Source organism: Mustela putorius, unplaced genomic scaffold, assembly GCF_011764305.1.
Source record: "Mustela putorius furo isolate JIRA1106 unplaced genomic scaffold, ASM1176430v1.1 tig00000551_pilon_pilon_pilon, whole genome shotgun sequence".
Classification (NCBI taxonomy): Eukaryota; Metazoa; Chordata; class Mammalia; order Carnivora; family Mustelidae; genus Mustela; species Mustela putorius.
In genome coordinates this window covers 9,797,895-9,813,530 of record NW_025421412.1, presented here as the reverse complement: position 1 = coordinate 9,813,530, position 15,636 = coordinate 9,797,895, and the positions used below count along the sequence as shown (strand labels likewise).

At 38.2% G+C, this 15,636-nt stretch overlaps 1 protein-coding gene across 1 annotated transcript in view; it reads left to right on the top strand.

Moving 5' to 3' along the window:
- The window catches only part of ITGBL1 (integrin subunit beta like 1), a 213,252-nt gene that overhangs the window by 102,279 nt on the left and 95,337 nt on the right, over positions 1-15,636 (top strand). The window contains exon 7 of the mRNA XM_045081345.1: positions 7,061-7,207. Coding sequence (XP_044937280.1) covers positions 7,061-7,207 — 147 coding nt within the window. The remainder of the gene's footprint in view (positions 1-7,060; positions 7,208-15,636) is intronic.

Sequence of the window (15,636 nt, the reverse complement as noted above, 5' to 3'; positions counted from 1 at the left end):
ATCACCATTCACGTGCCTGCCCCTACCCTGCCTGAAAGGTAGGCTCCCAGGTAAAAAGAGATGAGAGGCACGTCCTAGGATGTAAAAATGTGTGATCTGTGCACACACACAGAGTAGAAGTGTGTGATCTGTGCTGGGGCCTCGGAATCAGTTTAGTTATCACCAGAGTGCACCAGAGACAAAAGTTAAAGCGGGTGAGAAACAGAACTTGAGGTCTTTTTACCCTGCTGCAGAACCAGACTCGTGTTCCAGAGACAATGGGGAGCTAGTGATGGTTTTAGGCAGCAGCATGCTACACTCACAGGTTTCCAGTCTGGTTGTCTGGGGGCCATTTACTGAAACGGGGAAATTTATTTCTAGATATTGAGCCTAAAGGACCAAGAGCAATCCAAAGCTTTTTTTTTTTTTTTCCCCCAGTCCATTGAATATGTGAGTCTGAAGAGTCAGGGCTAAACATGAAAAGATAGAGCCCAAGAGTGGGTCATTAAAAGTATATTAAGATTCAGCAAATGTCATTTTAAAATGTTATTTTAAGATTGTCAGTGAGATAAAACATGACTCCAAATAATTTTAAGTGGGGGAATGAAGGAGATAATCAAGCTATATAAAAAATTATGTTTTTGACTTTCTGATAAGATGTTACTGGTTTTGGGTTTTGTTATTGTTTTGTTTTTTGTTGTTTGTTTGTTTTGCATAGGGTGTGTTTTTCCCTGATAAGCCCATGATCTTGACTTGGGAGTGGGGTTGAAAAATTCAGAATAGCTACATAATAGTGACCATTCAGGGTCACACGCGCTGTTCTGTCTCATGGTGAAATAGAGAGGTCGTGGGGTGAAGACGGGCAGTGACACTTCAGTCCTTTTATTGGAAGCTCACAATTCCTACTGCGTGTCATCTGGGCTCAGAGTTACCACTCTAGGTTGGGGATGAGGCAAGAGGCTGTGGTTGGGACAAGACATCAGTCTGGAAGTGTGATCTTAGCATTTCTGTGTTGAGGTGAACTGAGCGCGGCCAGTGCTCCATAGCCTGCCCCCCACACTTAAAAGGAGGAATTTAGGGAAGAAGAAACTCACTTTAACAGAGACCCCACTCTTTTAGCCCATTTCACGGCCCTTGCCCCCCCCCCCATTTTTAAAAAGATCTTATTTATTTATTTGACAGAGATGACAAGTAGGCAGAGGGGCAGGCAGAGAGAGGGGGAAGCAGGCTCCCCTCTGAGCAGAGAGCCCAATATGGGGCTCGATCCCAGGACCCTCATGACCTGAGCCGAAGGCAGAGGCTTAACCCACTGAGCTACCCAGGTGCCCCCCCTTGTTCCCTTTTATGTTCACCCTCACTCAGAGCGGGAGACATTATTACCTGCATTTTAACAGGAGAGGAAACAAGTTCAAAAAATTAAGTAACTTGACAGGGTTCATGCAGCCATTAAGTGTCATCTAGAAACACATGCAGAACCCAAGGACTCATGTAATTGAATCTTCAAGTGATGCAAACAAACTTCTTCAATTTTATTTTATTTTGGTAAGGCAGAACTGTCCTCTGGACGTTCCCGATTCTTATAAAACAAAGCCTCTCTGAACATCGTTATGATCTGAAGCAGGCACCCATCTCTGGGATATCTTCATTCTCAGCAAATCTGTTGAATTCTAGACATTCTGTTCAGTGAACTATTAGTCTTCATAATTGTCCTCACTGGCCCTCGGAGCGGTACCCCGGGAAGCATGCCATGCAGCAGACTGTCGAGGCTGTTAGTGCCTCTGTGGTAGGAGACAGGAGTAACCCAGCGATGTCAATGTTCTCCAGTGACTTATGCAAGGCTGGGATGTAAGAAGGCTCAGGTGAAACACAGCTTTATTTTGCGCTCCCATTCTTGCCATCCTGAGGTGTTTGTCTTATTTGAGTCCCAGGGAAATCTCCCGGCGGGTTGGTTGACTTTGCACTTTTAATTGATGTTCTCTTCGTTTTCATTCATTCCCACCGAGGCCGTTCATCTAATCAATAACGCGCTAAAATGTAAATATTTTGTGCCTGTTACATCGTGGGTACACCAGACACAACTATTTTAAAACCTGCTCCCTGGTCCCAAATAAATCAGTTTTATTTATTTCTTCTTTCATTCCTATTTGTTGTTCATCATCCACATTGTGTGTGTGTGTGTGTGTGTGTGTTCATGGGCTTATCAGGGAAAAACACACCCTATGCAAAACAAACAAACAACAAAAAACAAAACAATAACAAAAACCACTTCATCTATACACAGATATAATTCAGGTGCACACCCAGATACACGTACATACACAACACCTCAGAGACATTACTATTAACAGAATTTGAGTGTAGCTACAATAACCAGGGCTTGACCAGCCATCCCGAAGTGTGCCAGCGGCTCTGTTTGTTACTGCTGTTCTGTGAGCTGCTCCACTGGGTTGACTTCCTGGTCCCAAAATAACTTTTATTCCCGATGGCTGTTGACACTCTGGTCTATTCCCCCAAATCCCGTAACTGCTAAAATATGATGCAGTGTGACCTTAAACTCAATTTTTCAACCTGGCCTGTCTATCACAATGATGAAAATAGGTTAGCCTTGGCTTAGCATTCCATTAATTTAGAAAATGGAATCATTTGATAGGACCACATTGTGTGGGTGAACTCATCATGGTGCATTACCAAAGCATCGTGGAAAGAAACTGAAGGACATGATTGAGTACATTCAGGTTGCATTGTCTTGAAAGAAAAATCAGCAAATAAACCAAACGGATTTGTTTTCTTAAATAACAAGTACTAGTTAGCTCTAATTTATTCCCCCAAACTTTTCCTATTAATGGTCATCATCTTACTTTGTAAGAAGCTGATCGTAGAAGTCAGATCCCAGTTCACAAGAAGTTTTGATCATTTTAAAAGAAAGAAATATCTTCTACAGCAGAAGAACATTTATCTGGAATGGATGCAACTACGTTGGTCCCGGATTGATATTTCTGAGATGACTTTGCTCCAAAGAGCACAATGATTACAGAGAAAAAATAGGTTTTGGTATCATCACCCTCTCCCATAATGGCCTGAGAGCCTTTAAAGCTCCTGCATGCCCAGCACGGCCACAGCCATGGTGCCAGCTGCCTGCCCAAGTGGTACTGATTGGGCTGTGATCCCATCACCTGGGCATCGTGTTGTTCTTCCGTGTGTGTGTGTGTGTGTGTGTATTTAATGCAGGTCATAGGTCTTCTGAAAGCTATTCTCTAATGTGCATTCTTTACATGTTTGCTATCAGGGATAACCACATTCTGTATTTGTTGACCCTCTGCCTACAGAGTTTAAAGGAATACTTGTTAGAAACAATGGAATTAACACCTGGAGGCCATATCTATCTATCTGTCTGTCTGTCTATCTGTTTATCTGTCTGTGTATCTACTTGGCAAACTAGTGTGGAAGTATGAAATATCAGTGTGGTAAAATTCACATTTTATAATTCTGTCATTTTAAAGATAAAATGAGATTAGGACCAGAAAGGTATACTAGTGATGTATTTAGACTGAAGATACAGAACTCCTAATTTCTGCTTTTGTGCATCTTCACCGTTTTGTTTGGAAAAGACTTACTGTAGTATATTATGGCAGTCAAAAGGATTTTCATGCTAAACAGATCTTATCATTTCTAAATTCTTTTTTTATATATCAACATCAAGCATTTTCATCTTCTTCATTTTATTCCTATAAAATGATCCTCTTTTTCCCTCTTTGGCATAACTTTTATACTAAAATTAAGAAATTAGTAATTCCAGGAGAGAAATTGCAATTTCATTTTATGATTTCCTGTTTTCTCTGAAAGCCTTAATACCAGCTTCAGAATCTGATATCAATACCATGCATTTTTAAGTGATTTCCTAACTCCACTGATGAATTATCATAAAGGATTTTATAGAAAAGGTAGTTTCATTTAAATTGAGATCCTAAAGTGTTCTAAAATATACTTGAACTGCACATGAATTAGAGTTATTGAAAGATGGAGGATATAATCTTCATTACCTAGAAAGTAAAAGTTATGTTTATGTTTTAAACTAATCTCTAATAAACATTTAGATCAGCAGTACTGCTGTCAACACTACTTTTTTTCTTCCTATTAGGCTAGAATTATTCAAACTTTCTTTATTACTTTCTTTTTTTTTCCAAGATTTTATTTATTTATTTGACAGAGAGAGAGCATAAGTAGGCGTAGAGGCAGGCAGAGAGAGAGGGAAGGAGGCTCCCTGCTGAGCAAAGAGGGCTCGATCCCAGGACCCTAAGATCATGACGTGAACTGAAGGCAGAGGCTTAACCCACTGAGCCACCCAGGTACCCTGAAACTTTCTTTATTACTTTGACATTTGCTTCTCTGTGATCCTCACTGAGATGTTTGATTTAGGTATTTCTACTTTCCCAAAACAATGAAACCCTTAAGAAACATTCTATATCCCTACTATCATTTAAAGTGGTTGCCATGCATTCGCTGACTCTCAGGAATTTCATTCATTATAGATGATTGACTTAGGCCATTCATAATTTAATAGCCCTTCTTTCTTCAGCCCAAACTTGTTCAATTGATGTTGACTTCAGATGGCAGAGTGTAGAGGAGACTCCTAAGCAGGTGATTTGAGGAGGACCCGTGGTCATCCTGAACTAAATAATATTTTCCTGCTGTGACAGTTTCCTATTTAGAGGCAAAAGCTTTCATTCTGCAGTCCATCACAGCAGTGACACGGTCTCATCAATTTATTCCTGTGCCTAAACAATGGACTTAGTGGGATTATCGAGGGGACTTTGATGGGTGAAGGCTGAGGCCGAGGTGAAAGGCGCGGGAGGCTGGAGCTCATCACATATGTGGCAAAAGTGAGGGACACATTGTATGTGTTCTGCCCAGCTGTGCTTGGAGCTGGCGATGCCTGGAGGTGATGCTCCAGCTTATAGGTCTCATTCTTGAGAGCGTTCTTGATGCTGCCCTAAATGTACAGGAAATAGAGATGTAGGAGCGCATTGGCTGCCTTTCCCCCAGTGACTATCAGAGCACAGAAACAGTGAAGGGTTAGAAAAGGCATAACTTTAGAAAGGGTTAGAAAAAAAGGCACAACTTTAGGGAGAAAAGTGTAGAGATTAAAAACTGAGTGAGGAAAACGGTATCATAGAAAACAGAGAGTGAATCTGGAGCATAATGGTGAGAGAGTTTCAGAGATTTCTCCTTTGAGGTCTAGAGCAGCTACATTCCCTCACCCCCCACCCCAAAATGTGTCCGTGTATCCTCTGACTTCTTTTGTTATTAATGGGACAGGATCTTAACTCTAAAAATCTCTTCTTCATAACATCTGACAGTCTTCATGAATTCATTTCATTGCACCATGAGTTGTGTTTGAAATGTTGACATGGGAATGAACCTGAGGTAGAAACTAATGGCTGCTCTGAAGCTTGTTTTCCATCCACAGAAGTGGAGAGCATTCTCCCCTCGGTCACTGTTCTCTCCCTGTGCACAGGCTCCTGCTTCATTCCGTGCCTGGGGACCAGACCGCACACTGAGTGTGTGGTGGTGGTGTCCTGGGTAGTCAGGGACCGCTTGACATCCTTGCGTACTGAATATTTTCTTCTGATGTTCACAGCTATTTTCAGCTTTTAAAAATGAAGCTTTCTTCCTCCCTTTCAATATAACTGTTTTTCACTGTTCTTTTTATCAACTAGTCTCTCACCAATGAGAGCATGTTCTGTCCTTTGTCCAGTATCCTTGTAGATCTAACTGACCTAGGAAAAAGACCTCTTGTCTCCAAGAACTCCAGAGCCATTGGCTTCTATAAACAGCCGAATTGTACTTGAAAACTGTACTTGAAACTGTACTGAAGAGCAGCTTCCATATTGTATGATTTATATTAATATCAGATGCCAAAGACGAAATACCAAGATTTTCACCCATTAACATCACACTCAGTTTACTTCAAGAAAATGTAATTTCACTTCCTTTAAAGTTTTTCATGCATTTTTGGGGGCACCTGGTTAGCTTAGTCGGTTGAACATCCAACTCTTGACCTCAGCTCAGGTCTTGATCTCAGAATCGTGAGTTTGGGTCCTACATTGGGATCCACGTTTGGCATGGAGACTACTTAAAATTAAAAAATGTCATGCATTTTTGCAGAGTTATGGAAATCCAGTGTTCTGCATCTGTAATAATGAGTATCTAAATGTTGACTAGGAATTAAGAAAAGCTCAGCTTTCTTGCCTTTCTTTCTATTCCTACTTGTTTACATAGGTGGACTTGAATAAAAATAATAGTAGCTCACTTTTATGTAGCATTTTAAGATGCATTATGTACTTCCTGATAAATATGGACAGACAATGTATTACTATCTTATTCAAAAATGAAGAAACTAAGTCTCAGAAATGTTGACATTTGACCAGCTATGCTCCGTACACAGCAGGACCAGGATTTGGACGCATTTATTTGATGGATAACATATGCCATTTTTTGTCAAACCATGTCACTACTCATCACAATTTGTTACAGGCTCTGTGACCATGTGTAAAGAAGTTTAATATCTTTCCTCTTTTGGGTATACTACACTGCTCCTCAGGAAATGTGAACGCCACAGAGGTTATTGGTTTTAGGCTAAGAGTCTCCAGGTTAAGCATGTAGTGTGTAGAAAAAACGTAATGAAAAGTGTGGGGGACTCCACAAGATAAGACATGTCTCAACAGCAAATTGTTTTCAGTTTCCTATGGCTCTTCTCCACATGAATTAATTACCAAATCCATCAAATACCCCATTTAGGCCCCAGCAGACCAATACAATCACATGCACCTGGATTTTGATGGATTCATGTGTGTAGTCCTACAGACCCATTTATCTTATCAGGAGCAGTTGCTTTTCTTTACCCCTCATGATCAATCAATGTAAATCCGGTATTTAAGAACTTGAGAAAAAGATGCCTTGGCTTTAGGGTTTCATATGGTGTTGAGATCCTGGCTCATTTGTGATACTCACTGTTGAAATGAAAACTAATTCTGACTTCATCGTCTATTTTTTCATATTCTTTTACACTCTCACTCTGAAGGTCATGGGCAGTGTAATTGCGGAAGATGTGACTGCAAGGTAGGCTGGCATGGGAGGAAGTGTGAGCACCCACGTTCCTGCCCACTGTCTGCGGAGGAGAGCATCAGGAAGTGCCAAGGAAGCTCTGCTCTGCCTTGCTCTGGAAGGGGTAAGTGAGGGCTCTCAGGCTTTGTCACCACCTCCTGTCCTATGAGTCCAGTGCATTCAGTTCATGTATATCTTATTTAACATAATATCACATACTATCTTACTTAGCTGCGATGCCTCAATAAGGAAAGATTCGTCTTTGCAGAACTAATAATACATCCCATTTCCATTACTGAAAGTACATGGAGAAATATAATCTTTCTCTTTCTCCCTCTCTGTTTTACGCATGCATATACACACACATTCTCTCTCACTTACTCTTACTCATACTATCAGTTCAGCTTTGAGGTCTGTTTAGTTTCTGTTTAGTTCAGGTCAGTTCAGTGCTACATTAAAAAAAAAACAACCAAAAAACAGTTGTGCACAGCAAAGTTAACAAACAAAACAAAAAGTCAACCTACTGAATGGGACAAGATATTTGCAAATGTTATATCCATCGGGGGTTAGTACCAAAATATATAAAGAACTTATACCTCTCAACACCAAAATCAACAACAACAACAAAAACCAAAAAACCCTTACAGTCTGATTAAAAAACAGAGTTTCCAAATAGATATTTTTTCAAAGAAAACATGCAGATGGCCAGCAGACATATGAAAACATGCTCAATCACCAGGGAAATGCATATCAAAACCACAATGAGGTATCACCTTACACCTAGCAGAATGGCTAGAATAAAAAAGACAAGAAATAACAAGTGTAGGCAAGGATGTGGAAAAAAGTAACCCTTGTGTACTGTTGACAGGAATGCAGATTGGTACAACCACTGTGGAAAACGGAAATTTAATTAAAAAATCTAACACGTTAAAAATGGAATTACATGATCCAGTAATTCCATTACTGTGTATTTACACAAAGAATATGAAAACATTAATTTGAAAAGATGTATGCATGCCTATGTATACTGCAACATTATTTGCTATAGCCAAGATACAAAAGCAGCCTAAGCATTCATCAGTAGATGAATGGACAGAGAAGATGTCTATACACCATGGAATATTACTCAGCCATAAAGAAGAATGAGCTCTTGCCATTTGCAACAACATGGATGCCTCTGGAGGGTATAGTGCTAAGTGAAATAAGTCAGATAAAGAAGATAAATACCATATGATTTCGCTTATATGTGGAGTTTAAGAAACAAATGCACAAAGAGAAAAAGACAAACAAGAGAACAGACTCCTACAGGGAACAAACTAGTGGTTGCCAGAGGGGAGGTGATGGGGACGATGAATGAAGTAGATCAAGGGGATTAAGAGTATATCTTTTTTTAAAGAAAAAGTTTGGATATCTGCTCAAAACTTTCTGAATGAGACCATTTAATTGTCCACTGACATTTCTGAAACTCATTAGCATTGCGTTGAGGAGCTTGTTAGCTTTTGAAAAAGCATCCTGGGAACAGACCGCTCTGAGTAGGCTTATGTTGTTCTACAGGACACATAGCCTCGGGTCTGCTCTTGGTCCCAGATCAAGTACAAATTGGAAGAGAAAGAAGAATTTGTCTAAAGGATAGCTGGTTCCATTATTTTCAATTTATCAAAATAAGAAATGCATTTTCACCTCTCACATGGAAATGGCAAAGTTAATATGAAATATGCCTTTGGAGGACCTGGTAATTGAAATTACTACAAATTTTCCTCATGAAAGATGAAAAAGAGAAACACTTCCTTTTACCTGAATGTTAGATCGGAAATTTAATTTATGTTGCAGCTTCCTCTTTGAAAAATAAATTTTTTATTGAGCTATAATTCAAATACCACAGAATTCACTCTTTTTAAGTACGCCACTAAGTGGTTTTTAGTATATTTATAAAATTATGCAGCTTTCACCGCTATCTCATCCCAGAGCATTTTCATCACCAGTAAAAGAAATCCTGTGCGCCTTACCAATCACTCCCCATTCCTCTCTCCCGTCAACCCCTAGAAACTCTGATATGCTTCTGTCCCCATGGATTTCCCTAATCTGAGTATTTCATATGAATGTAATAATAAAATATGTGATTTTTTGTTTCTGGCTTTTTTTCACTTAGCATACTATTGTCAAGCTTTATCCATGTACTTCATTCCTTTTGATGGCTGGATAGTACACATTTGTGTGGATATACCACATGTATTTATCCATTCATCTGTTAGTAGACATTTGGATTATTTCTGGAAACTTCTTGACCATCATGAATAATGTTCTATGAACATTCATGTATAAATTTTTGTGTGGGTGTGTGTTTTAATTTCCCCTGGGTATATACATATACGTGGAGTTGCTGGGTCATAGGGTAACTCTAGCTTTTTGAGGTACATCTGAACTGTCTTTAAAGTGGGGGCACCATTTTACATTCCCACCAGCAATGCAAGAGGGTTCCAGTTTCCTTCCATCTTTCCCATTATTTGTTATCAGTTGTCTTTTTGATTACTTAGAGTTTTCTTCACGTAGAAAACAAAGTCCCCAGGATTATTTGTACCATAGGTGATGTTCCCATATTCTGATATGTATCCTTACTGATTATAAGTACAAGGTTAGGATATGGGTAAAAGAAAGTTTTCATTTCATAAATTTTATTTCTGACTTGACCCCTTTTCACCAGCAGCCCCACATGGAAACTACTGTTCTACCTGCATTAATAAAATATCATCATTTGAGAGCTTGAGTAAACCTGTCACGCTTTTAAAGGAACAAAGGTTAAAAGTCAGTGTCCTTCAGATTACTGTTATGCATTCATTCATTGTTTAAAAATAACAAGTTTATGATGGAAAAATAAGAAAAGCCTATAAAGTATGTCTCAAACATAGAAAATCACTCTCTATTACCAGTTGTTTTTTATTTGTCCCTACATTTTTTAATATGGTGTTAGGGTAAGAAAATTATGGTGGGTTTTAATTTTGGTGGGTTTTAATTTTTGCTAACTCTGACAAACACATCTTTGTTTCTTACCTTCTAGAGATTCTCTAATGTATTAGTTACCATTTTTAGGGAATAGCACATATGTAAAATTTATTTTGTTAAAAAGGTGTTGAATATTATGTTTAGCATTAGAAAACTTTATTATTTTTATAATTCATTTAAGCTTTTTAAAGTACTTTAGAGATCAATAAAAAGCTTCTCCAGTTTCCTCAAGGGAGATGGAGGTATTGATGAGTGGAGTGATTTTGCAGGGAACCATAACAAAATATGAGAATTCTGAGAATGAAGACCAGGGATTTATGAGAGCTAGTCCACGGCTCGGACCAGTGGCCAGAGACCCTCTCTTTCTCACAGAGCTACCTTTGCAAACTCACTGGCATTGGATGTTTTAAAGCAAATGGCCAGTGTGAAAACTTATAAAGGATTAGTTTTGCCATTAATGAGTGGCAGCTGCAGCTGTGCTTCCATGAGTGAGGAAAGCAATTACAAGGCCCATCGGTTCTCAAGCCGGCGATCTGCGGCCGTTCGCTAGCTGGGGCCAAGGAAAAAATTCTTCACGTAGAATGTACTGAAGTTCTTCAGCGTAGTCCACCTCAGGGGCCAGGTAAAGGCTTTTGTGCACCGGAAATTAAATTAGATTACTTGCTTCTGCTGGTGATGACTGAGTGTGATCATTGTGTCTTGAAAGCAGGGGGATAATTTAGATAATCTCTTAAACTCTATTAATCCTTTGGCTCCTTGATTTCTATTCCTTATGGCCTACAAATATCTTTTTATTTAATGTGATGACTCTCATCTACTTGATTTGTTCATCCTAATTTCTGCCTCCTGGGCTTTGGAGCTAAGGGTCAGCTTTCTCAAGTTTCAAGCCAAGGTTCCGCTCCAAAAGCTTGAAATGGCTTATGATTGACTACACATTAGTTTTAAGTTCTTTTTGACTTAAGAATACAATTTTTAAGTTTTTAATTGAGGTTCTCCTTCTGAGTGTGTGTCTGGCTTTGTCCAAACAATGTGAGCCAAATTCATGTGCATCACTTAGGAACAGAGGCTTAAGAGACAGTGAGAGATTTGTCATCTCTCTTGTCCCCTCACGGGGATTTGCAGGGTTTGCGACGGTGGTGATCCATTAGCTTGGGTGTCTGAATGAGGATGGTTGGAGAAACCTCTGCTGACCTACCGAGGACCTATAACAAGAGGGAGAAATAAACCTTTGTTGTTTTAAGCAGCTGGAATATTAGGGTGGTTTGTTACTGCAGGAGAACTCCTGACTCAACTCTTTTCCAGGTAAAACATTCAGGGAATGCAGTTAGAGCAAATAAACAAGCAAACACAAAAAACCATACTTAACCCCAAAGAGAGGGGCACTTGGGTGGCTCAGTTGGTTAAGAGTCTGCCTTTGGCTCAGATCATGATCCTAGAGTCCTGGGGTCAAGCCCTACGTGAGGCTCCCTGCTCAGTGGGATCCTGCTTCTCCCTCTCCTCCTGCCATTCTTTTGCTCTTTCTTTTAAATAAACAAATAAATAAATACAATCTTAAAAAAAAAAAAAAGGAGAAGGAAAAAAAAACAGTTGAGGTTTGTAACTATATGCATATCTTAGCAATAGCAATACACATATACATATTTTAAAACTGATGTATTCATGCTGTCTATCAACAGCATTTATGTACACTTGCTCCACAGGTAAAATGCTAAGAATATTGAATGTATTATCTTTTTTTAAAAAATAGGTCCTCAATACAATGAGGTATGAAGTATAATTATTCTTCTTTTTACAGAAAAAGAAATTGGAAATTTGAATAGCTTGTCATCTTGAATAATAAGTGCCACAAGTGTAAGTTTTTATACAAACTTTTATTATAGGCCATCCAACTCCAGAGCTGTTGTTTTAGGTCATTTACTCAGTCTTTAAACAATGCCAATTTGTCAGCAATATACAATGACTGCATTTCCTGGTTAAAAGCATTTTTATGCAAGATCATTGATATTGTTGCATAGTATTCCACAGTATAATTGTGACAGACAAATTTAATCTGTCCTCCTCTGCTAGACATCTAAATAGTCTCTTAATTTATTCAAGGTCTAAAAACTATCATTTACATTCTTGCAACAGAAAATTTGCACAAATCTTTCTTAGACATACGTCAAAATGCCTACCAGTATATTAAAGCTTTTCAATTAAAAAAAACCACCCAAGCAAATCCTAAATCTAGAAGAAGTGTACCAATATACCCTCCTACCAGGACATAACAGGGGTTCCCTTCGCCCACCAATAGGGACAATTTCAATACTCAACTTACATTTTGCTTACCACTTATCAAACTCCTTTCATTAACTTCTATAATCAAACTCCTTTCATTGACTTCTATAATCATCAAACAAATTATTTTTCTGTAGGCATTATTATTCAGAGGCTTGTGCTGGCTGTATTTGCCTTCTTTGATCATCAATTGTCCTTGTGTCTAAGTCATCTTTTTGTTTGGTCTGCAATCTCGCATGCTTTTGTTACCTGTCCTCTGTGCCCTTTGGTTTTCTTTTATCAGACTTGTTCTAAGAGGTATTGTGTAGGTTTTAGTCCTGAAGCACACATAGACGTGTACTCCCACAAGGGAAGGTGGGAAGTGGAGGAAGAATGATAAATTGAGGCTAATTATTTCATATTGTAACTTTTAGAAAATAGAAACTATGTCCTCATTTTTATCAATTAGTACATTTTAATTAATGAATTAAGCAAGTTGGTTCAATTCCCTTAGCTAGGAACATACTTTCAAAGAATAATAGCACGCCAAATTCCCACCATCTGGAGATTTTTCAATTACAGCCATAATTTATCTCTTTTACTGGCAAAGCACATCTTTAAATATTCTTGTTTTATTTATCAGAGAAGTTTCCCATGATGCATGCATTTTTTTTAACTCTGTGATTTTTACTTTGATTTTTTTTGACAACTGAATCATTATTTTTCTTATTCATGTACACAGAGATGTTATTATTTCAAACAGAAAAAGTATTTAAAAAATGGAAGTTCTCCTGTGTATTTAAAAAAAAAAACAACTTTTGGAGGGGAGGATCTTTCTATATTTTTACTAATTTTTTTACAGATTTATTGAAGCATTATTGATAAACCAAAAAACTGCACATATTTAATGTATACAATTTGATGAGTTTGGACATATGTGTACACCCATGATGCCATCACCATAGTCAAGGTCATGAATGTATCCTTGCCTCCAAATAATGTCCTTGTGTCCCTTTGTGTGTGTGTGTGTGGGGGGGGTGTAGTGGTGTTAGGGATACTTAATATGAGACATATTTGAAATAGTCAAACTTATAGAAGCAGAAAACAAAGTGCCCCTGGCTGCCAGGGGATGGGAACAGGGAAATGAGGACTTGTTTAATGGGTATAAACACAGCTATATAAGATGGATACGTTCTACAGATCTTCTGTCCTACCTAGTGCTATAGCAAATGATACGGGATTTTAGACTTAAACATTCAAGAGAATAGATCTGCACGCATTTAAATTAAGCACCACACCACCCGTGGTGATTTTGATTATATTTTTAAAATTCTTGGTGGCCTAATTAAATATCTCATTTTAAGTGAACTGCAGTGGAAAATGCACTGAGTTTTCACGTGACAAGGGAGCCCTGTGTGTTCTTCCCGCAGTATTTCAAGACAGCAAGTAGGATTCAGATCTACACTATTCTAAGTATATCTTAGATCGACTACATCAGCCAGTGCTCGAGGACTCTGGAATGGTCATGCACTAAATTATGGCATTTTAAACATAGCTGCTAAGGACCACAGCCAAAGAAGACGAAAAAATGACCCTGTGAAATTAACGTCTTATTCCTCCTTATCTGGAAGGAATGTCGCTGCTTTCAGTGGTTCACCAAATGGGGAAAATATCAGTGAGTTTGTAAATCATGTCAGAAATAAAAAATCTGTATTTTGTCATATTATATGATGAAAATTCAGTCCATGGATCCTCAGGCAGTCTTCCATGGATCTCTGAGCACACCTGGAACTCCTAGGGCTTCTGCCATAGCTTCTGTTTGTTCTGTTGTCATGGAACAACCCACAGTAGTAGTATGGCCCCTAAGAAGAGAAAAAGCTTGTTTATTATTTGCTTTCTTTGTACTCAGAAAAACTTACTAGAATGTCTTAAATGGTATATGCATCTTCTACTTCACAAAACCTCAGGAATATAGATGTTATTTATTATGACTTTTTCAAAGATAAGGTAAAGATAAAAAGTTTGGGGTCCAAAGAGAATTAAATACAGTGCCTCCAACATCCTTCTTCTGTGTCCTCATGAGGTGCTGGGACTTCTGTGTGCTGGGACATTTTCTGTCCTCAAGGAGGCCAAAGGTGCAGGTGTCCAGAACTGGTGGCTTCCTGGAAGGTCCTGGTTAAATCCAGGGTTAAATCTCTCATTCCTATGAGGAAGGAGCCCTTGCTAAACTAAAGGTATAATTTTCATAGATTCAAGGGAATTGCTAAAAAGAATTGAAAAAAGCCAAATTCAATAGAAATGGCAGCTTCATAGAGGATGATTATTCAGGGACTCCTTTCTCCAGTAGGTAATCATCTCTGTTCCTTATTCCCCCTTTGGTTTATGTTGCCTGCCTTCTTGGCATTTTTATATTCAATAGAACTTAGAGAAGAGGAAGAAATTCAGAGGGTGAAACAATTATTTTGTATGTTTTTAAAAAAGATGATAGAAGATATTTCAGAGGAAAGTAACAAACGTAGTATTTTTTAATTGCCTGAGGTTTTTCTAATGTATAGTCCAGAAAACTGTATCACTTCCAAGACAGAGTGGATATTTTTTTTTTTTTTGTAGCAGTCAACGATCTTGCTGTAATGTTTTATCTCTGACAACAGAACATTTTGTGTCAAAGATAGGAATCGATCCAAATAAATAGACAGCTTTTATTACATTTTTGCATAGTTTTTATGTAGTAAATTGAAAACCAGTAAAATCCTTTGGCTAAGAAAACTTCCTAGTAAGAGGTGCAGCAAATATTGTCAAAATCTATTTGAAATGAAAATAGAAAATTGGACATGAATTCAATCCCAATTTCTTTAAGTGAGCTTAAAATGAAATGTGTGACAACTATGACAATTTTGTTACTACAATTATATATTTATTTCTATTAAAACACTAAACACATAGTGAAGACGTAGTGTGTTGCTCTAGCGGTTTTGTACTTGATTTTTATTCAGTAGAAAAATGCAAACCACATACTTTTAGTGGGAAACAGCAAGGGCTGGCTATCAGCCCTAGTCTTCATGGAACCATACACTCTGCAGATTTCCGTTTTAATAGAAAACGAATGAGGCAGAATGTCATTATTTTGTCTAAGCTTTAACGTCGTATAGCTGATCAGAACCCCATGATTCCCCTCTTGGACACACAAGATTTTATTAAAGATGTTATTAAAAATTGATGGGGCTGGCCACTGCACTGTATTCACGTAATGGATGTATCCAATATATAATCATGTGATAACACATAGCCAATTGATGC